The sequence below is a fragment of the Xiphophorus couchianus genome, chromosome 5, assembly GCF_001444195.1.
Source record: "Xiphophorus couchianus chromosome 5, X_couchianus-1.0, whole genome shotgun sequence".
Lineage (NCBI taxonomy): Eukaryota > Metazoa > Chordata > Actinopteri > Cyprinodontiformes > Poeciliidae > Xiphophorus > Xiphophorus couchianus.
Window position 1 is genome coordinate 11635196 of NC_040232.1, and position 23193 is coordinate 11658388.

Sequence of the window (23193 nt, forward strand, 5' to 3'; positions counted from 1 at the left end):
TTTTTTATCCCATTTTAATATCTGAGATCAACTAACAAATCGTTCATGGCAAATGATAACTTCATTTCTTAAGGGAAAATACAGTGGCCCTGAGGTGCTAACCACTTCAGCAAATTGAAAGCACAATTACAAATTACAAAAGCACTACAACATTAACAAAACAGAAGCGGTATGTCCCAGTGGGAGACCTAAGAAATCGCTGATTGGATCGTATTCTCATTTTTACTTTTGAACCGGAGGTTATTCTGGCTTTAACGTGTTTTTTAAAAGCATGAATGTTCTCGGTGATCCAAAGCCTCTTGCCACAACTGCTACAAAGGTTTGAATTACAATTACAAAGAATAATTTGTAATTGTGCTTCGTTAATGTTGTAGTGCTTTTGTAATTTGTAATTATGCTTTCAATTTGCTGAAGTGGTTTGCACCTCAGGGCCACTGTAGAAAAAGCTTCTAAACTTACAAGTCTTACATATAAAAATAAAAGGCATAGTATGTTTTGGAATGGCCTAGCCAAAGTCTCGATATAAAATCCAAATCCTTTCAAATGGGAAAACTCCCCAGAGGAGCTTCACAGAATAAACTGTAATTGTATGTGCTAATTGTAAAAGCCTACAGATTTTGCAGATTTTATTTGATTGTTATTGTGTGGATTCTACTCCCTGTAGTCAGGGAGTCTCAGGGTGTGTATGGAAGCACAACAGAGGAGAGCAGAGCAATGAAATTGAAGCTTCAACCACATAAATCGGCAGATTATCTCATTACCTACATGTTCCTTCAAACTTTACATCATATGAAATATTTAGATTGAACAAGAACTAGTTAATGTTTGGAGTGTGAATTCAGTCCTTGTAGGTGGTAAACTGTGAACATGAATAAATTCAGCTTTAAACTGTGAGCTGAATCTAAAACAAGTTCTTGTTAAGAATGAACTTGCTCAACAGTAAAGGTTGAATAATTTTAAAAAAGAAACCTCTTTGTGGTGTTGCATTCAAGTAAGATTCTTTATTTTCAAAATTGATCCAGCCTATGAGTCCTCCCTCAATAATTCCCTGACATTTGATTTCCTACCACTGTGTAGATGGCTGAATAAAAGCTGAGCGCTGCATCTTTGGACGGGAAGGATTTGCGAGCGGACACCACCAGGAAAGGGTTTCCTGTGCAGGCTCGGTTCTCTGTGATGTACTGCAGAGGAGACTGGCAGCCTAGAGCTGTGTAGTTTGGTCTGCAGGCGGACAGGAAGTGAGGCGTCTGGTTTCCTGTCACCACCTGACCAGCATTGGCAAAGATGGTGGTGGCAAAGAGACCAAAGGAGTAGACACCTGGGAAAACAAGAGAGGAAATGAGTAAAGATAAGAGGATAAGTGGCAGGACTAAGGATCAGAAACAAGCCGTTGGAGAGTAAAAAAAAAAAAAGATTTCTGCTTTGTGCTACATACAATGTGACACAAAAATATTCATTCAAAGCATATTCAAAGTAGTGCATAATTACAAAGATGAATGAAAACAATGGATGGTTTTCAAAATATTTATTTAAATAATATTGACTAGTGATTAGTAAAAACTGTATTGACATCAAACCCTCCTAATATTTGCTGATCATCTTTTTGCTTTATCTTCTATGATGTAAAATTTACATCTGGAATTCTGCTGGACCACGTCAACATGTTATTACGTTCAGTCAAAATTAAAAGACTTAAAAGACTTAAAGCTAAATCTACTGAGGAAACAGATAATTAGGGGCTTAACTGTATGTATTATTGTTATACTACTACACATTTTGTCACAAATCTGGGTTGGTCTATCACAGAAAATTCCAATAAAACACATTGAAGGCAATGCATAAGCAGAGGGACTGAGACTGACCTAGAAAGCGTACGATCCTTCGGAGGAGAGGGTTGAAATAACAGCAGTCAGCGGTCACTATGGTCTTCTCCTGAGATCCCTCCGTCTTCACAAAGAAGCTCGTCACTTCCCCGATCAGAATCTGGGACACAACAAACAAAGCGGAGTCAAACATTTTTAGCAAGAAGAAGCTAAAACAGCATGGTTGAGGGCTGATCAGCGTCTATGAATATTCTGCCTGTTAAATATGGTGCGCAGCAAAATTATTCATGAGTTTTTCTCCCTCAGATGTGCTGTGATAAAAAATTTCCCCCCACAATGTGGCCACTTTTCTGCTCCTTTGTAAATGAACAACATCAACACCTTCAGTTTGCTGGAATCAGTGGGAGACCTGTTATTTATTTCACTTTTAATGCACAATTTTATGATGCTCCATTAAACAATGGATTCTCTTTATTGTATAGCATTGAAAAATAACAGTGTCCACTGACACGAAGCATTGCTTATATAATTCAGATAAAATATCCCAAGTGTTTAATGTTTTAGCTCACCCACATAGTCACAATTTTACTAATAGAGCCTGAACGCATTTGGAGCACCCATTTAAATATCCGCCCCTAGCGTTTGGCAACCGTTTGAAAAGCAGCATGAAATGTTTCAAGCTAAATCAGCAGGACCTTGATTTCTTCTGACAGGGGAATAAACTGACTAAACACCAAGCCACACATTCGCGAACACCATTACGGTCTGCTTATGGATTTTGTCTCGTCAGGGGACGTCTGCTGACAGAGGCGTGGATGGATGTAGGTTACATGCTTCATGCAATATAGATGGCTCTGAGCGAGGAGCGTGGGATGATGCTAATGTACCGAGGCTCCTTGCCCTCAGTGTGACAGATGAACGCTACGTTGGCCCTGATGTTATGAACTAAAAGCCACCAGTGGAAGGTACATTGATGCTTATCCGGTATGTGTAGCGTTAGTTATGGTGTCTTCAGTATGTAAAAGGTTACCCCAAAGGTACAAGAAGCACTGTAAGGTGATAATTATGCATGTTAGAGAAATTAATGATGTTTACAGTACTTTGGTGTGTCTGAATGTGATTCTTGTCCCACAAGAGTTCAACATTTTCCCTGAAAATGCTGCATTATAATTTCTTTGCAACCTGGAAAGCGTTACTGTGGTTGGAACATTAAAATTGTTTCTATCAGAAAGAACAAGAACACCACAACAGTCCTCTCTTTTAACATTTTACAAGATTTAATGAGATGGAAATGAAATGATTATAGGGATGTACTGCCGACCCAACATTTGGGTTTTTATGTATTTTTGCTTTAATGTATTTATGGCCATTGTCTATTGTTGTATTGTTCTTATTGCTGTACTGCAGTCTTGTCCCTGCTTCCAAGCCAAATTTCTCCTATGGGAGACTCATAAATGATCTTATCTTAATAAATCTTAGACAATTTTTCTTTGCAAGGTTCAATCTTTCATCTTCTCTTCTGCTCTTCAGCTCTCCACATAAATGTCCTTTAGGGTTTACGTCTTTTGACTAAGATGGCTGTAAGGGAAGGTTGATTACGTATATCAACTTTACGTAATCACAATTTTGAATATTTTGCTGAAGGGCCCGATTACTTATTGTTTTGTTTTCTGCCACAATTCACGTTTTTATCCAAGGTCCCTCATTATTTCAAAAACTTAAAAAAAACATTACCAGGACCTGTTGAATTTGCACATTTTTTACTTGACAGAATCTGAATGCTATCGGTGTTGTATCATTATTAATATTAATTATAATACAATTCCTTTATCACACCATGCATGATCTCATTAACACGGGAAATAAACGTACTTCTGATAAAAATTTAAAAAAGCTTTCTTTTTAATATAATGGTTTTACAGAATGACATCATGCAACTGCACTGGAAATAATGTTATTTTAAGACTTTCTACACATTCTCGCCAGGGGTTCATATAAATGAGGAGGCCGCTCTGTCTCAGATTTTCAGCTTTGTAGGGCACTGATAGATCACAGAGCCACTGCAGAGCAGCTATATCGAGCCTTTTATCTTTATTTCCGCTTAACTCCAAATTTAAATATTTTCCCATACCTCAGAAGTGTTGGTTATTGTATTTTGCTGTTAATTACAATAAATTAAAAATCGCTCACCTTACTTAAAATCAAAGTAATCTGTCAGTCCAGGATTATTGCATTTGTCCAACAATGAACAGTTCCTTCTATTTGAAGTTGTTGCATTCGATATTTTATGTACAGGAAGAACAAAATATAACATATTTAAAATGTTTTCCTTATGTGCCATTGAATGTACAGAAAGCCAACACTTCTGGACTTTCTATGTATTAGCAAGCCTCAAAATCTTTACCAGAAACAAATTAAATTACAGTGGAGTCCTTCGGTTTGCAGCGCCAGTACGTCAATATGCGAATTAAAACATGGCATTAACTTTGGAACCTTGTGGACACTTGCTATGTTGCTTTAACCTGGACCAGCTTAGTGCACCACTCACAAGGACAGACCAATACCAGATGTCTGAGGCTGAACTGCTGACGGTGGAAGAAACTTAAAATCATTTTGGCGTCCAACTATTTTTCTATCATTTTGGTGCAGAAGTGTTCCTCCCTCAGCTCAAGATGTATTTTGGATAGTTAGCAGGACTTTTAGATTAATATTTTTCGCACAACATTGTACACATGGAAATTTTTGTGAGTTTTGTGATTTGAAAAAATGTATTGTGGCTCTAAACCATCCAGTAATATTCTAGAGATCTCAAGTTAATGTTTCTCCATCTTTCTATCAATCCTCAAAATCAGGCTGAGTTGGCAGGACCTGGTCAGGGGGGACCTGGACAGGTCGCCAGTCCATCACAAGACAGCATAGACACACACTGATACTTAGGAAGAGCAAAACTCCATCACCTAAGCAGAAAAGTTCATGTATGATAAGGTGGAAGCAGCCAGTGTTATGACAACGCTTTAATTTTATTCTCTCCCACATTTGACTTATTTGTTTCTACAAGAAGATTTGCTCAGGGGGGGTGAGTCAGCCTCAAATCCTTATCCTTGAAGCTGGAAGTGGTGTGGTATTATGCTGCAGGCGCTTTGGCTGAACTTGTGGTTGCCAGAGATAAAACAGCTGGATCATATATTCTCTTCCAAGCTACTTCACAGTGTTATTACTGTCTGTATATAAGGAAAATGACTCCATACTGCGGCTGCAAAATATCATTGCATTGTCAGAGTGTATAAAGTTAACATCACACAGGACTGTGTTATTGCACGGCTAATATATTCCAAGTCTTATGAGCTCATACCACACACTTTGTATGCCAATGTAGGATTCAGCCTGTTGAATGGAGTCTCACACCTGACACAGATAAAACCTCCCAAAACACTAAACTTTTGCATTTATCACAACTGATATCACTGTTGTTGTAGTCACCAATAATATTGCAGCCACACAGTTTTCTAACACCATGCAGCCATTTAACTTAAAAGTCATGTCTGTGGACAGTGGGAGGAAGCCGGAGTACCCGGAGAGAACCTACACACGAACAGGGAGAGTTTTCAAACTCCATTTAGAAAGACACAGGCTGGGATTTGAATTCAGGAACAAGGCTACCAACTGCAGCAAAATGCAGTTCTTTTCTTCATAAACTTTGGAAAGAAACTAAGCTAAGAAGGTGTTACTAATTTCAGCTGCTCTGTTAATCTTGCAGTAAACTGTGAACATGTATGCATGTCATTTCTCAGAGATCATGAGATAAACAGATCAGAGATAAACCACCTTATCTTTTGATAGTTAATTCTGCTGAATATTTTATGTAAACAAACACATGACAATGTCTTAGACTAAAATATGATAATAGTTATATAATGTAATATTAAGAGGCAGCAACGTTTGCAGCAATCAAAATTAGGTTGGATTTCTTATGGCTTTCTTTTGCATTTTTCAGACCACACTTTCTGAACTGATCAACCGGGGCTCCAGTTCCATGAACTTTTACTGTTTAGTAACAATAGCAGTTGTGGTAACAGGAATGTGAAGGTGATTGGAGATGGTTTCCTGTATTTGACCTTAAACAGGAGTATGCATAAACAGTTTTCTGAGGTCCTCAGGCAGCTCTCACCTTTGCTTTTGCTGCGTGATGTTCAGTGTGGTGAATTCAGTGATACTGAACAACTGTTTGTTTCATTTAAACAAGCTGAATGGTTGATGAGAGCCTGGAAGGCATCTGTGACACTAATGAAAACAAGAAACTAATAGCCTCCTAATGTCTATCAGTATATACAGTATGTTTGCACTGTTTGCATGTTATTGTAAAATAAACAGAAAATCATTTAATTTCACAAATTACATGAAAGTATGCATTAACTAATGATAATTTCTATTCACTTTTTAGGAGTAGGAGAAATGAGGTCTCAATGAGATATGTGGGTAACTCCAAATACCCCCTCATCTTTTAGAAGATGACAAACATTTTTCTGGTACTACACACACATACAAGATCATGAGCTCTTGTAAAAAATACAACAAAAGAAGGAAGAACTTTCTATAGGTTAGCTGAAAACTGTCAGATGTGCACAAAGGCTGCTGCAAAGCTTTGTTGTGCAGGAAAGGAAGCAGTCTCCTTTTTATTATTTGGACTTATTTGTAGTTTTTAGAATCATAAAATAACACAGTAACAGACTTGAGCATTAGAAAGGAAAAAAATCTATCACAACATCATTAAGTTGTCTAAGCCTAATGGTGTACTTTCTAAATTGGTTTCAGCATTTTGTCAAAGCTGAGCAAACCAAAGGAACTTCAGTTATGAGCAACTAGCGGATGTTTTCCAAGTCTCTGTTTTGTAAGAAAAAAATAAGGCTGGAACAATGCTTCTGAAGAGTACTCTCTGCAGGGCAACAGGATGCAAAACCAGCATGAGTGCAAAACACAGGTGCGGAAAACATTCAAATACAAAATGTGGCTAGCAAAGTACATAAAGAGACCAAACCTAACTGATTTTGTTTTTGCTTGTTTATAAGGGCTCACAACGTTTTCTGACAGAATAGTTCACCTGTATTCTAACATTTCTAGGTAACTGTTAGTACCCAAGTGTCAATGTTTCTGTTAATTTTATGCTAGCCAGGCTTTGAGACTGTAAACTCCAACCATCCCAGTCTCTGACATGTTGTCAATTTTCATGCATCTATTTTCAAACAGCTCTATAAGGGTACAGTTTCTTGGATCCAATGTCTTATAAAGAAGTCAAAGACAGAGAGAGGTGAAGTGTAGGAGAACTGACAGAACTGTGTTCATCAGTTTATTCATGTCTAGTGCAGTGTTTCTCAGCCCTGGCCCTAAGGGATCACTGTCCTGCATGTTTTAGGTGTTTCCCTTCTATCACACACAAGGACCAGGATTAAGAGACATTTGTCTAGTGATTGCATAGTAACCAGCTGAAACATGAGCAGTGTCTATAGTAACAGTAAAGGTGATAATAGATAATGAAACTCTTAATACATTAGTCTTTTATGCAGTAGCAAACAGGGGCTGAACCAACCAGTGGACTTTTATACCAGTCGAGTCTGTGCTCTAAAATGATGCAAAAATACTTGGATGGTTTGAGTTATGTCAGCATTTAATTTCCCTTTGGAATCAATCTGTCATGAAGTGCGGTTGTAGAGGTGGTGAGGAAAACGCGGATGACCCAGGTTGAAAGTAAAATAAAGGTCATTTAATGGTGAAATGCAATCTCGAAATCCAAGGGCTAAGGATTTGAAAAGACACATTTTTACTTTCACAAACTCTTCCGTAGCAATAATGATAGGTATTTTCCTTTCGAACCTAAATAAAAGAAAGAACCACAGACAACGTATATGAATTTTATGTAGAGCTTTTGCAAAAGGAGAACGCTCTATCAAAACCTCTCCTCCGATCAGTTCTACAGAGCGTTCTGCCCTGTTCTCACAAAAACTCCTGTTTTTATTGTCAAAGAAGGACAGGCAAGGGGGCAGTCAGGAAAAACAACAGAGGTCGTAAAGCTTCTAACCCAAACATCTAACAACCCAGGTCCAGATGTGATATCTGATCAAAGGTCTGAGCCCGGTTCAAATCTCGGTCAATACTGTCAAGAAAACAATATACGACTGATTAAATTAGGAGGTGTTCTTGCAAAAGGGTTTAAAGTCTGAGAAACTCAGTGTTATCTATTTCTCGTAAAGTTGAACAGACAGTAGTGACCTCCAGGTCATTTAAAGAAGAGAACACTTTAAACAGAAAATCACTTTAAACAGAAAATCACTTTAAACAGAAAATCACTAAGATCTATAGACTTAAGGTGAACTAGAGTAAGAATAAAATGATAATACCAAAAAATCTCTAACAAATCTTTTTAGACATTTTTTCAGTCTAGTAAAGTCAAAATTAAACATATTTCAAAGACTCAAATCAAGTTTATGCAAAGTGTCAGAATTTAAACAGATTTCTTGGCATAACTTAAAAGGTGACCCATTTAGGCTTTATCAGTTCTCAGCTGTTTTGTTCACTCTCTTGCTTGGAAAACACAGATTCAGTGGAAAAAGCTCTGAGGATTGTCCTGGTCACAGGCACAAAATATCAATGTTTTGATCTCTCAGAAAATTGGTTGTCATGTTTACACTGTGAAGTGGAAATAATTTCTTTTTCTATACTCATCAACACCTGAAAAATACTTGAATATAATTTCTGATTTTACAAGCCTTCCCAGATTGGGTAGGGGTGTGTGTGTGTGTCTTCACAGCAGAGAATGGGAGCAGCTCTGGAGCCATTTTAAATGCAACGTCTAAAGTCTGACAAGTATATATATATATATATATAAATAAGCTGAGAGGACATTCAGGGAAACAGGTAGCACCAGAGGTGCAATTGTTCTAATTGGCTCCCTTTTATTTTCTACTTTTGTGACAGGATGGCAGTTCAATCTCGCATGTGCCTCTGCCTTTCAGAGAGGAGACACTGCGGATATTTTCTGCTTACAAAGCTGAAGAACAAACTCAAACGAAAAGAATAAAATGGGAACTCATCAAACTAAGTTAGATACTCCCCCCCCCCCCAAAAAAAAAGTCTGGCGAGAGAATAGAGAAGTCCACAAGTAAGTGATAATTACCTCTAGAGCAGGGGTGCCCAAAGTCGGTCCTCAAGGGACAGCATCCTGCATGTTTTAGTTCTCTCCTTGGTGGCACCAACAACCTTTTCAGTATGTCAATGTTCTACTTAGGCCTTCTAACGAGCCATCACTTGATCCAGGTGCGTTAAACCAGCGAGAGAACTAAAACATGCAGGATGCCAGCCCTTGACGACCGACTTTGGGCACCCCTGCTCTAGAGGCATTGATTTTTAACACCTGTATTCTGGATGTTCAGTGAAGAATTACTTTGTACAAGTGACAAATCTCCAAGCATGCAAAGGTGTATAAAGTGAGAAACAGACAGTGAAAGGAACACAGAGATCTCCCACTGTGTCTTAGAAGAGCATAACATACCGTACACACAGCGGGCACTTTGAGTAATTCCAGCAATCATTATCAAGTGATGTAGCATTAAAAGCGGATTTGACGTCAGAACATAAAAAAAGAGGGATAAAACATGGAAGCCTATGTGGGAGTGAGAAAATAAACGCGAGTGTAGCTGCAGTTTTTATTGCTGCAGATGTTGGAGACGTTTGCTGGAGCTATTTCTACAATATTCAATTATTTTGATGCAATGTGTTTCAATAATCCACTCACTGATAATGACGTCAGGATTGATACGCATCATGAATAATAACTGGAGAGAAACAGAAGATTACAGAGGATTATACTGAATATATACGAAGCCTCTGCACAAATCACATGGCACATGTTGATATTGGAGGCCCAGTGCTCAACTTTTACCGCACACACACAGCCATAGTATACATTTTTTGTCTTCAGTAGACCTTTGCGTCGACTTTCATACATTTTTTGTTAATTTCTATAACCTAACCCTGACCTTTCCACTGATCCCTAAACCTAACCTAAAAAAACTCACCTCAATCCAAAAACTGACCCCTAACCCAGAAACAGCAGCTCTTCCTATGGGACCCGACTTTGGGTCCCATAAGGACAACATGCTATTTGTTGGAAAATAGTCCTTTCAATGTAAAAAAGACAAGGCCATACACATACACACACACATCTCATATGCTACTGATGGTAACCATGACAATGTAGCTCCTTCAGCATCACCCACTCTCTCCATCCATCTCCTCCTCTCTGTTTCACCTTTATTCAGAGCTTGGTAGGGCAGTTTTCCCTGATCTTTGTGGAGGAGAAACTGGGCTACCAAAAGCATTTCCTATTTTTCATCTGTTTTTCACTTTTTATACAAATACAAAGTGTCCTCACTTGCCTCTGTGGTTCTATCCACCGTCTCTTCACACAGTTGAAATCCTGTTACACTCAGAAATGTTTTCTCTGCGGTGTGAAGTATGACCCCAATCTCTTCCGGTTTTATTTGTCGTTTCCTCTCTGTGCTTCAGCCTCTCCCTTTCTTTGTCCCATTTGTGCGTTATCTGTCCTCTGCCCTGTATCCGATGTTTCTCCATATAAGTCAAGTTCCTTTCCTCATTAGTACAAAGGAAGGTATCCTTGATCGGTGTGGGAGGAGACCTTCCAGCTAATCTTGCACAATGCACCAGGACTACAGCCGGATTAGGGTTCTCATCTATGGGTTAGAACGCGTCTTACAGGCTATCAGGATGGGAACAGATCGCTGGACCGGCGTAGCAACATGGGGCTCTGTGCCCTTCTGTCTTCATCTTTAATTCCTCCATGCCGTCTGATTGGCAGCTACGGGGTAAAGCTGAGATTATCTCTTATTATCCCTGCCCCTCTTTCCAATGCTCCATCTCATAAGCATTACTATTGCTGAATTCTCGTCTGTCTGCTGCTCTCCCCGTCTCTGACTTTCAAATAGTCATTGATTTGAACAAACACAGAACCAGATAAACAAAGTAAAAAAGAAAATCTGATCATGTTCGCAACCTTGTAAAAGTGCTCGTACCATTTAAACTTAAACCAAATAAAAAAAATCTGTTAGAAACTGCAAAATGCTTCAGTCTGGTGTAAAGGTTCACCTTCTACCAGTCCTGAAATATACAACTGCACAGTATGCTGGACCACAATCATTACCACAACATTACTTTGTTGCACTACTTGGTAAGCCCTTGCATTAAAACTCGATAAATCAATAATACATTTGACCTCTTGCAAAGTTTTTACTGTCATGTATGCTGAATTGAACAATATCTTTCTGATTAAGATTATAACATTCAGGGACAGTGATGAAGTCATTGTGAAGAAACAAAAGGAAGAAAACTTTAATTAATCTTTATAGTTATTCAACAATGTAATTACAATCTTATGTTTTCCTAGGATTATGTTTTCCTGAAATTATGATCAATGTGTTCAAATGGCCCAGTCAAAGTCCACCAGTCAAGAATTTTAATGTTTTGTTTCAAGATGTGAAAAGTTGTTAACGATATACTGCAAAAGACCTGTAGCAGTGTGGCTTGTTCAAAGCATTGGCTTGAACATCAAATTTTCCAGATTTTGATTTGTGAAAAAAAAAAAAAGACATCTATGCATCTTTTTTCCTTTCACTTCACAATTGTATTTGTTTTATTTTGGTCTATAGCAAAATCTGAAAGGTGTGGTTTTCACAAACTTAAATCTTATATCACAAAGGTTGATATTTACCACGTAGTAAAATGTTGCTGCAAGTCGATGTTCTTTTCCAGTAGTAATTCAGGTACAGACACCGACAGCTCCTCACTCTCTGCAGTATCCAGGATTGGCTTGGTTCATACTTGACCCAAGACTAGTAAGTCAAAAAAAAAAAAAACCTGGTTGTTTTTAACATGACATAAAAAACAAATAAACAAATAGAAAAAGAAATAGTGTAAAGTAAAAATGATCCAACTTGCACACAAAATGATAGTAAATATGTGCAAAAGTTCCTCGTAGGGAGAACACTATGCAACAACTCCTAGAAAAACCAAATCCGAAGCATTTTGGGGCATTTTTTGCTGCTCTTTTTTAAAACTCTGAGTCAGACAAGTGAGGGACATTTATGCAAGCTAAATGTAACATGCTGAGCTGTTAAGCAAAGTTTTACATCCAATTGGGCTTGCATCAGCACCAAAATCTTTTTTGGGTTCTTCCTCAAAAGATAATAACAAAGACTTCTGATGCCCTCACAATCCATCCATTGTTTGCAAAGCGACAGAGGAGTTTCAGAGTGACGTCTTTTCTTATTCTTTGCTAAGTTCTTTATGTCTGTCTCCATTATTCATGAAGGATTATTGTGAGGTTTAACTAAATGCAAACTTTTGGCTCATTTGCAATAGGGTATATTTTAACATGTGCATGTGAAAGAGCTTGTGGTTGCGTTTGTTTTTGTGCTCTTTGCCACCAGCTTTGATCAGATAAACCGAATAATTGCAATCATTTTCAAATGTCATAAAAAGAAGACGCATACGTGAACTACGACTTGTGATTGCACTTTTGTGAGCAGCGGTTTTTCTGTGTGAAATATCTTTTGTGCTTCCTGTCAAAGATGACAACTCTGATTACACTAACAAAAGAGGGTAAATTTAGAGCAAAGAAAGGCAGCAAATGAGAACAGGGAAAGCCTGGATTTTCTGAACAACATAATTTGTTAAGATTACCATAACAATTGTGCTGTCAGGGAGCATGATGAGAGCCGATTCGGGACACTGGAACCTTGTTCTAGCTTAGCTCACCTACAGCCAACCATAATTGAGCAGACAAAAAAATCACAAGTCTGTACATGTACTGAGACTCCAAGAGAGAAAAACCTATTTCCACATCCTGAAGTGTTTATGACTGAGAGGGAAATGGTGTTACTGGCTCCCGTCAGAGCTGACATTTCCATATTATTCCAGACGTTTAATAAAGGGAGATTGCGATCCTACAAGTGACTTTATTCACAACTTAACTAAGCCTCTGGGCTCAATAAAAGAATAATTATTTATTTTGTGCAAAGACCGTTGACAAGTTGCTTTCATTTGTAAAGCCTTCTGTGTTGTTAACTTTGATTTCTACTTGTTCAGTTCATCAAACTTTTTAATCAGATGATTATCAGTGTGTCTTTACTCACTTGTATTGTTTCAAAGAAGATATCTTTCAATTTGTACTCGGTTATAATGTTTTATTCAACCCTTTTATTTGAGTATATCGGGGTTCACTGCATCCATCTCCCTACTGCCCTGCATGAAGGCTCATAAAGCTTAATTTAGGCCTCCTTCAACCAGAGAACATGCTCAAAAATGTTTGCTGTGCATATTTCATATATTATAGCAAATGTTACACATAACATTAAAGCTTTTATTCAACAATGTCTTTCTTTCTTGCCACTCTTCCATAAAGACTGGATTCAGAGGGCACAACTTCCAGTTGTCTGGTTAACAGATTCTTCCCTGGAAACATTTCCCATGATCCTCTTAGTTGCTTCCGTCTTGCTCTCTATGATTTGATAGTAACTTTGAGGACGGTCCAGTATGAGTCCGGTTGTTCAATTCACTCTCTATTTTTGAATCTCAGTGGCACAAGATATTTGGTTTTGTATTTACTGTGCACTTGACTGTCACAGTAAATAAAATCTCAATTGTAGTCTACAGTTTAAACAAGATAAAATGTGAAAAACTTGAAGTGGTATTATTACTTACATCAGATGTTTTATTATTCTTTTCTACCTATTAAAATTACAAGTTAGGGTTCAATCTGATACAGTATAACTTGTATTTTGTTTACTTTTTCAGTAAAAACTACACTTCAAGGATGCCTCCACAACTGTCGATGACAGAAAGAATGTAGCTTGTCCAGCAGCTGAATGACTAAATGTCTGAGCAGGTGGTCAGCAGGATGTGAGAGTCACATGGGCCTGTGCTCTAACCCTGAACGCCTCACACTTCCAGTAACAACATGGAGTCCTATCATCTGCAGAAACCCTCAGATGGCTCTGCATACAGCAGTGCAGAGTGCAATTGTCTTTCCAGCCATCTGTTGGATCAGCTCTGTGCTGGAAACTATAAGGAGGTCATTACTGCCCACTGCAATAACCTTTGACAAAGACTCTGGCCCTGATCCACTAACAGGTGGTATTAGCTTTAATTTTCACCCGTCCTTTCTGCCTGCTGTCAGCTCCCTCTCAGTGTCTCATTCACAAGGCAAATAGCAGCAGATGAAGGCTTGCTGTTTTTGTGGCTCACGGAACATTAAAGAGCAAAAAACAGAAACTTGATCAAATTTGCTTCACTCCTCAAATCAGTGCTCGAGTTCAACAGGAGACTACAGTAAAGTCAAATCAAGCTTATTATGAAGTAAATTTAAAAACAGCTGACCAAAACTGCAGTACAGCTCAAAAAATATAATAGATCATAAAAAGACACAACCCGCCCCCCAAAAAAATTTGTTAAATGGAACTGCAGCTTAATCCAATTAAATCAGATACTATGCAAATTATAATAACACAAGGGAATGACGCATTGTCTGCTTTTAGTCTCTTGAACAATAAGATCTTGTGTTGTAGGTCCACTGCAATGAGACTAACTGCCTTTCAACACATCTCCAGATAAGCCTTGTGTTCATTTAGCAGTCTGCAGAATTTATTTTCTTTATTAAGAACAGAAAAAGATAAGTTAACCTTTTCAACCTGAGTTTTCATAAATGCTCATGAATGGGGAACAAAATGTAACTTAGCATTCACAGCAAGCAAAAACTAGCCTCATTGCTAACGTGATAGTATAGCCAATAATCCAAAAAGTATAGACAAAAGAATTAGGGGCAAATCAGAAGAGTCAGCATAAAACTGCACATTGGTCAGGATTGTAACTAGTTATGGCATTATTACTGGGATAAAATAAGTGCAGAAGAAAAATGTTTTCAGGTTTTCATACAAAAAATTTACTTTTACCTTTCAGATGAACAGATTAGATTTAAGCAACTTCTAAAAGCCAATGCCTCTAGATTTCAGACAAAAACTGCACCTTTATATCCATAAATCTATACATGCCTTATAATTACCACTGCAAACAGATAGGAGTGATGGCTCTCGCTTCACAATTAAAATAACTCAGCAGTCACAAAAAGTGAAGGAGAGAAAATAAAAACATTTCCTCACAGAAAACTCTCGGTCTTGGTAGATTAACCATCAGGGGATTCTTCTCTGTTGATATTTCTAGAAATCAGTAAGTATTAGAAATGTTTTTCATGCAGGACTAGAGACTGAATAATGGTGGAATGATTCATCCCTTTAGTGATTCATTCTAACACTTCAGCGAATGTTAAAAAATACATTAGACTGTACAAATATTTGAGATGCTTCTTTTAAATAAGCCTTATAAACTTTGAGGCATACTGTCAGAGTAAAAAGGAACTGTTTTATTTCCTGTTTCTTCTATTTATATGCAGATGGTAAAAGTTTCAACTGAAATGAATGCTACAAATTTACATTTAGAATATTTCCCATAAAGCCATGCATACTGATTACATTAAATGGAGGCAAATTGTGTATGTGCAGAGAAATGCTACTAACTTGTCTGTTACTAACTTCAAGATATTTATTTCTGAGGGATTTGTGAAATAAATAGGAGAGTAAAACCTGTAGTAAACACCAGACCGCGTCTCAAGAAAGAGTGCTCTTTTTAAAACATAAATGCACTGACCTGCTGATTAGGTCACATATTAACTTTCCAAGCATGCTTTGCTTTGTTGAGAGTCGAGGGTTGCTGAACTCATTTGCATCTGTCAGCTATTGAGGGGAGGATTGTATGGTAGACAGAGTGCTAGTTCATCATGAAACAAACGCATAATAAATCAAGTATGCATGAATGCACACCTTCACAAGGTAAATTTAGTATGACCAATTAACATGCATGGTTTTTTTTTTTTTAAACGTGGGAAGAAGCATCTTGTGAAAACCCACGCAAGTATGAATAGAAAACTGGGCAAAAGTAACATATCAGTTACTTTTGCCCAGTCTGTAAATTTAGGATACTTTTTTTAATCACGTGAACAAAAGACATAAATAAAATACGAAAAACAACATGTATTACACCATACACGTTCTTCGTTTAGGCACATAAACAACCTTTGAACACAGCACAGGCTCACAGTGCTGTTTACAATCTGTTTGAGTCCAGATAAAAGCAGGTGATCGTGTGGAACCACTTTACCTAAGGATTAAAAATGATCAATAGATATGAAAACAAAAAAGTCTGAATGTCTAAAGAAACATTTCAGTGCAGCAGCTCCTCTTTGAAGCCCTACTTTAAAGGGACGGACAATAATAATGGTCACACTCACAAATTGCCCCTTGCCACAGGGTTGACTTCAATAAATTCCACCATTAATTGCTCTTGTGCTGCAATCCACGCTCATTACTGTGATGTTGTTTTATTTGTAATTCTGCTTCAGTTGTGTTTTTTTGCCTGCACAATTTAAAAGTCATTTTGTATTTCTTCCAAGCCGAAAAGCTTATTTACTTTTCTGTCTTATGTTTTATTTGAACATTTCCTTAAAACTGGGATAATTTAATTCCCACTGGTAGTCATGGGTTCCTATTGTGCTAAAGCAAATGAAGTGGGTGTAAAAAAAAAAAAAATAAAATAAACTTTTACAAATAAGGACCGCTAAAGAAAACAGCTCCTGCAATGTGAAAGGAAACAACAACAGAAACTGAATGAAAAGGTATAAGAACTGTGAAAAGAGGTCAGGCATCCTAAAGCATTTGTGAACATAGATGTATTAAGATTGTTTTGTTAAACAATCAGATACATCCCTATTTATTGGGTGGGACGGAGGCAGGTGATCTGAGAAGAGAAGCTGAAAAAACCCCAGAAAAATACAAAAGTGAAGTCTCAGGTCACATCTATGTCTGATTACTGTGAGACCTGCATCAAGAAATCGCTGATTCATATTTCTCTGCATCAATAAACAGAAAGATATTGTAGAGAAAGCACGAGGGAGACAAGAAAGGACTGAACAGAGTCGAGAAGCTGTTCCTAATAGAGTCCAGCAACAGGTTTAATTCATTTTGATTCTCTTGTTTCTAATCACCTTAATAATCCTTCATCTTCTTGCAAGAAAGGTTTTTGAAAGGGTTACAGTTTGTTAAAGAAGTCTGAGGGATGGATGTATTACCGATATGATTGTTACCACATAAAGGTAGCTAAGTATACAGTTAGTTGCTACACTCAAAAATCATTTTGGAGCCTTTCCACTTCACTACATGCTAATACCAACTACGCATTGTGTAAGATTTAGTGTGACATGATCCACTGACTATAACATACATAAGATGTTATCACCTTAATTACCTTGGTTTTATTTTGAAATTTCTGGCTAGGTTTAGAGATGTTTCAATGACTGATCTTTTCTTCTGTGTAACTTCACTCTGTTAATAATACAGATAATAATGATCAATCACAACAAATAAAAAGTTAGTGTATAGTTAGAATGAAGTAGTTCATCACTGTAAATCATAGCTTTTTGGCAAATATCTTGGATGGTTGATCTAGTAGGAGAAAAATAATGTTTTGTCATATCATACACTTTCTGTATTTTATTTGCCTTAATGTGCCTTATAAATGAGTAAAGAAGATTTGGCGGCATATTTTCAATTAGGATTTATTTCTAAAAAGGGTTTTGTCTAAAAAATGTTTTTCTTTAGTTTTTTTTTTTTTTTTACAATAAACATTTTATTTTTAACAGGTTACGTTGAAGATGAGATAGAGAGCATAAAAATTATTTTGCATATTAAAAATGGTACCAGCAGCTAAGAGCTTTACAAAATCATCAAGCAAAATTGTCAACAAATTTCTGATCAGTTCATTTCTAATTTTAGCTCATACTTTTCTTCAACTCCTGACTCTTCCTGTTCATTTCTTCCCATCTCTTGAAGAAATGACAACAGTACAATGAAGTCTTTTGTGCAGCTGGTTCTCTATTGATAAACTCAGGCTGCCTGGATAATGTGGCCTCTCCTTCGTGATTTTGCTCAATCCCCATCTTTCTGTCACATGGAGATGCATTATGCATGAGGGTTCGTTCCAGCGTTTACCAGATAACGGCAAACAAACTTGGAGAAGTGAGCATCCTCTCGAAGACGTCAGGCACATTTCATTTCCTAGTTTTTCAGTTCCAAATCCTTTGGCTTCTCTTCTTCTGGGGTTTGTTTTCTTTTTTTTTTCCACATCTTGTTTATGGCTTCTTGCTCTTTTTCTTTATCTCTATGTTATGTTTACAGCAAATTTAAACATATTCTTTGTCCCATTTCAAAAAGCACCCTCGCTGTACCTCTCCCTCTGTATCAGAGCTTATATTCAACAGCACAAGAAACAAGATCTCAAGGGCAATATTTAGCATTTTATTTCTGACCCACATTAAAAAGAAAACAACATTGAAAGCTTTAACCCATTTTCTGCCTTCATCTTGCTTGTATTTACAAGTGTGTATGTTTGTTTGGCTCAGTGGGAGTCTCCATGAGCGGTTAAGGCTCACACTATGCCACACGCATCTAAAGCCTGCAATTACCATTTGATCCTCTGATTGGCTGCGGCTAAACTGTGCCACCTGACAGGTGGGTCAGGGCGTGCAATCAGCGGAAGGTCAGCTTTGCAAAATACATGCTCTCAAATAGACGCAAGCAAATAATCAGTAAACAGTTCAAAGCAGGGCTGTGCTTTCAGCCAGCCCGGAGGACGATAATTGGAGCGAGAACAGAAATGTCACCTTCAATGCATCTGGATGCATGCATTGTTCGCAGACTGTGCTACGGGCTGCAGGCTGGATGCCGCGCGTTCGCCTGCACGAGAAAACGATTTTGTTGCAGAGAGAGATACGGATTGCCTGCAGGTTCTTTGACTTGTTTATATTGGAGCTGTGATGCTCACATTCCAGCTCTCATCTGTGCACACAGCAACGGTTTTCTGCAGCGGAGAAGGAGAGAATGTGCGGCATCATCCACCCACATGGTTACCTTCACTGATACACTGAAACCTACGGCATTTTCGCCAAGTGCCACATGAGTGCATCTGTTCCACTCAGCCTCTCTGTTCCCCACTATCTAGCACTCGGATAATAATTCACACATGCATGCGCACCAAGAGGTGTGCTATTCAGAGAGCAAGGAAGGTTCAGTAAAGTCAGAATAATTGTAGGAAAATAAAAGTGTTTCTCCCGTTCAGCTCATGGCATAAACATAGTGGTTTTAAATCTCTTTAAGAGAGTTTATAAATTGCAGTTTATGCCAAAGGCATAAGATGCAGAAATAAAAGTGTAATAAATATTTTATTAATGGGAATGAACACAATGATAGCAATTCTTGAAACCTCTAAACCTGAATCAAGATTAAATCTGCATGAAGGAAAGCGGCTTTATAAAATGTTCCGTTTGCTGAGGAGAAATCCCAGGTTCTCCCTTTTCAGAGACCCAACTTAAAATCTGAGTCAGTTGTCTTGGTAACCATGGTAAGTTACCATGGCGAGTGACTCTGTACCCAACCGGCAGGTTTTTCTTTGACAAACTCCGGGGTTCCTGTTGAATAATCCTTTTTGCTAAGAAATGTTCCTCAGTAAGTGACATGACCCAGAGGTGCCAGAGTGGCAGCAATAAAAGAGCTTCAGTTTTTCCTTCATTACTAGCCAAGGAAACCCCCATGAAAGGAAAGCATTTATTTTCTGTCTCACCACTCGCTGCAGACACATCTTACAGAGCAGCGCTCATCAGTCTAAATGTGGTCAATAACTAACAGGTCAGATTTGTAAAGTTTTGTTCCTGTTTGTGCTGCAATACATTCTCTTAGGAATCAAACTTCCAATCAGATAAAATAGCATCAGGACTTTCAGATGTAAAGCAGGTTACAATTTCTAGAAGATGATATAATCATTATGCTAACTTGTGAATTACATCATGACCTACATATGTATTTTAACCTTTGTTTCAGACAAAATGTGATGAATGAACAAGAAAGTTCCTGCTGTAAATGTTAACTGAATTCAGTTCTTTTTCAAGATTAAATGACTCAACATTTTGGGTAGTTATGTATTTTTGCCCCATTTTATGTGTAAAATCACAAAAACAATGCACAGGCAACTGCACCATGTGTGCACTGGATCAGAGGGAACCAAACCAACCCTACTTCATTCATAAAGCATCATAAAACATCAAGTGCTGAATAAACAAAGGTAAAACAAATTAGATTTAAGTAAGTTTTTACCTGCTGCATTCATACCAGATTCTGATTGTGGATCTGCCTGGAGATTTCCAAACTACAAATCAGAATTTAAGTTTCAGGAAACTTTTTTGATGCGTTTCCGACTGGTAGCTGTCAAAATTCAACTTGTGAGTACTAACTGAACGCAACATAAAAGCAGTTGCTGTCAATCTTCTCTGCACTATTCATCTTTCATGTATATTGCCTCTGCTGTCGATGTTCTGTCTGCCCATTTAAGTCTTAGGGAAGACAGCAGTTATCAAGAAAGATAATTAAGGAAGTGTGTCATGTATAACTTTCTGTATTATACTAACTAGATTCCATCTATATTTTCCACCAAAACCCCATAACAGATAGGAAAAACTGTTTTCAGCAAGTCTGGCAAAACAACATGTTAAAGTATTAACCTTCTGAGTTGTTTTTCTGCTTTGTTTTAAAAAGCACACTGATATCACTTACATCTCTGACTCCATCGGATTAAAAGCTTCCCCTTATGTGCCTGTAGCCACTTTTTTTTCTTTTTACCTAATTACACATTTAACTCAAGGTGAACAGATGCACACTTAATTGGATTAAGTCTGATCTAATTCTGCTCTGACACAAAAGTGACAGAATTTCAAGTTTGAGTTCTGGCTTATAGTTTCACTTAACAGGAATCAAACTCAATTATTTAACATCAGTACATGTCCCTGGCAGACAACAGGATCCAGGATTAGAATAAGACAAGGCAAGGAATCAGAAAGAATAAGATAGTGATGGAGCTTCGCAGTCTAACATATCACAATATTGGAATCATAAATGACTTCAATCCAATATTTATCAGGCTTCAGTACTTCAGGTGTCATGTCTTAAATTGCTGGGGGTTTTTTTTACAAGTGTGGGTGTCACTCTTTTATTTTAAAACTTGATATTGATCATAGTCACCAAGATGAGAATGACTCAAGGAGAGTGGTAGACGATGGAAAGGGGAAAAAATGACAACATTTTCAATGACACTACAGCCCTAGACGCTAATATGGGGAAATATTTTACTTAAAGATGCCATAAAATTAAACTTTCATTTCAAACATGAACATTTAACCAATTTTTTAAAATATTGATTATTACACATCAAAACGTGATGAGTGCTTGACGCTTTATGAAAGAACAAATTAGGAATGAGGTTCCTACTGCACAACAGCCTTGTGTAAAATTACCATGGTTTCAGGGTATCACTGTAAGTTCCCCTTAAAAGTTTAATGTATAATTTAATGTATTTTTATTTGAACCAAAAAAACAAGTGTTATAACATACCAACATTTAGTGTTAAAAAATTTCCATAACATTTGTTTATTATTATTATCAATTAGATACTAAAACTTAAGAAAACAAATTGAATAAACACTATAAATTTGTAATTTTCAAGAAAATATGTTTATTGCACATATAAAAATACCTTTTGGCGCACTGGGAGGATAACAAGCTGATATTAGATAACAGCAGTTAAATCACTAGGTTATCAATCATGGTAGCTAGTCTGCAGTCAGCTTTACAGATATGTTGCAAAGATCTTGCAAACAGAAGTTTTAAAACAACATTATCTTCAAAACAGTGATGGGTGGAACTTAAATTCCCACACCATGACTGGCTGTGTTTTTACAACCAGGAACATTTACAAACAGCCACATTTTTCTTTTGTGTTGGTAAGGAAAGAATGTGGTACTTTTCCTTTGGCTAGTTGAAGAAAAAGAGGAGGCCCTGCTCTAGTATGAACTGCATAAAGCTTGGCACACTTCGGTATCGTTAGCACATCCTGTTGCTAAGTTTTAGTGCGCTCTTGGTAACCTTTTAAAACCTTGGTAGGATGACATATTGGTAACTGACCATAGCCTGGTGTAAATTAATTTAATTTACTCACCGAATAAACTCTTCTAAACTTCTGAATGTGCAAATATTTTACAAATGGTTTTCTGTATGCCTGTTTTATTAGCTCGTCTCTTAACAAATATCAAATGTCTCTTCCCAACTTTTACAAACTTTGACCAGTGTGACACTGTTTATTCATCAGTTATAGAGATGATAAGCTGTGAGGCTGTAACTTATGATAACAAGGGCAAAGTCACAGATGTGAGCTATTTAATGATTTCTAATTAGGTCATATCATAAACCAGGCCTTCCCAGCTGTATGTGAAATCGGGTCCTGAAGCTTTCTATATTTGTATACGACTCCTGTGTTTCATTATTTAATGGGTTACTTTTAAAATAAAACTAACTTTTTTTATGAGAGACTACCACAACACTTAATTACATGAAATAAATTCAAGGGAAGCATGACTCCTGGAAACCTTACTCTTATACTAATTCACTTGGTTTCAAACATGACCCTGTACTATAGAACCGTACAGTTTTATACACACCTCACATAGTTTGAATTGTGAAATATATCATCTAAACTCCCTGTCAGTTTACATCCACTAATCAAGGACAGGGTATATTTTAAAAACAATAACTGGATGTACAATTTTGAGTTTAAAATGGAGCCAGGTTTGTAGATATAGTCCATGCATTTTCAAAACAGTTGAGGTCAGATCTTTACAGACATTTAACATTAGCCTGCTTCATCCAAGAGATTTTGGATTGGGTGTTCTGTTGGAACATCCAGTCAAGTCTAAGATTCAACTAAAGCTGTTGATTTGAAGTGAAGTTGAACACTCTGGAGGTTGTCCTTCTCTCATTATGCTATTCAGTTGAGCAATCCACCACCCTTGACAGTGAAACTGACTCTTGGCATGATCAATAAACCCTTTGCATCACTTTGGAACAGCCGCAGGAGCAAATGACCTGGAGTGGAGTCATGCAATGTTTGTGCATGTCACTTATGTGTAGATTTAACTTAATGGACAGAATTTGCTTTATTGGCAAATGACTAAATTAAACCAGCTTTTATGTATGTGTTTTGCTGTTTCTTTGTAAATCATTATTTGACTAGTTAACATTAACTTTTGCAGCAAACCAAGTTTTGCATCCCTTCTACGTCCCTCAGAGACAGCGTACAAGGCATTAGGTTCTAGAGC

The 23193-nt window shown here is 37.3% G+C and overlaps 1 protein-coding gene across 3 annotated transcripts in view; it reads right to left on the reverse strand.

Moving 5' to 3' along the window:
- The window catches only part of plppr2b (phospholipid phosphatase related 2b), a 63497-nt gene that overhangs the window by 10254 nt on the left and 30050 nt on the right, over positions 1-23193 (reverse strand). For all 3 annotated transcript variants that reach the window (XM_028018889.1, XM_028018890.1, XM_028018891.1), the window contains 2 exons: positions 1863-1983; positions 1068-1318 (listed from right to left, as the gene is read on the reverse strand). In XM_028018889.1, coding sequence (XP_027874690.1) covers positions 1068-1318; positions 1863-1983 — 372 coding nt within the window. The remainder of the gene's footprint in view (positions 1-1067; positions 1319-1862; positions 1984-23193) is intronic.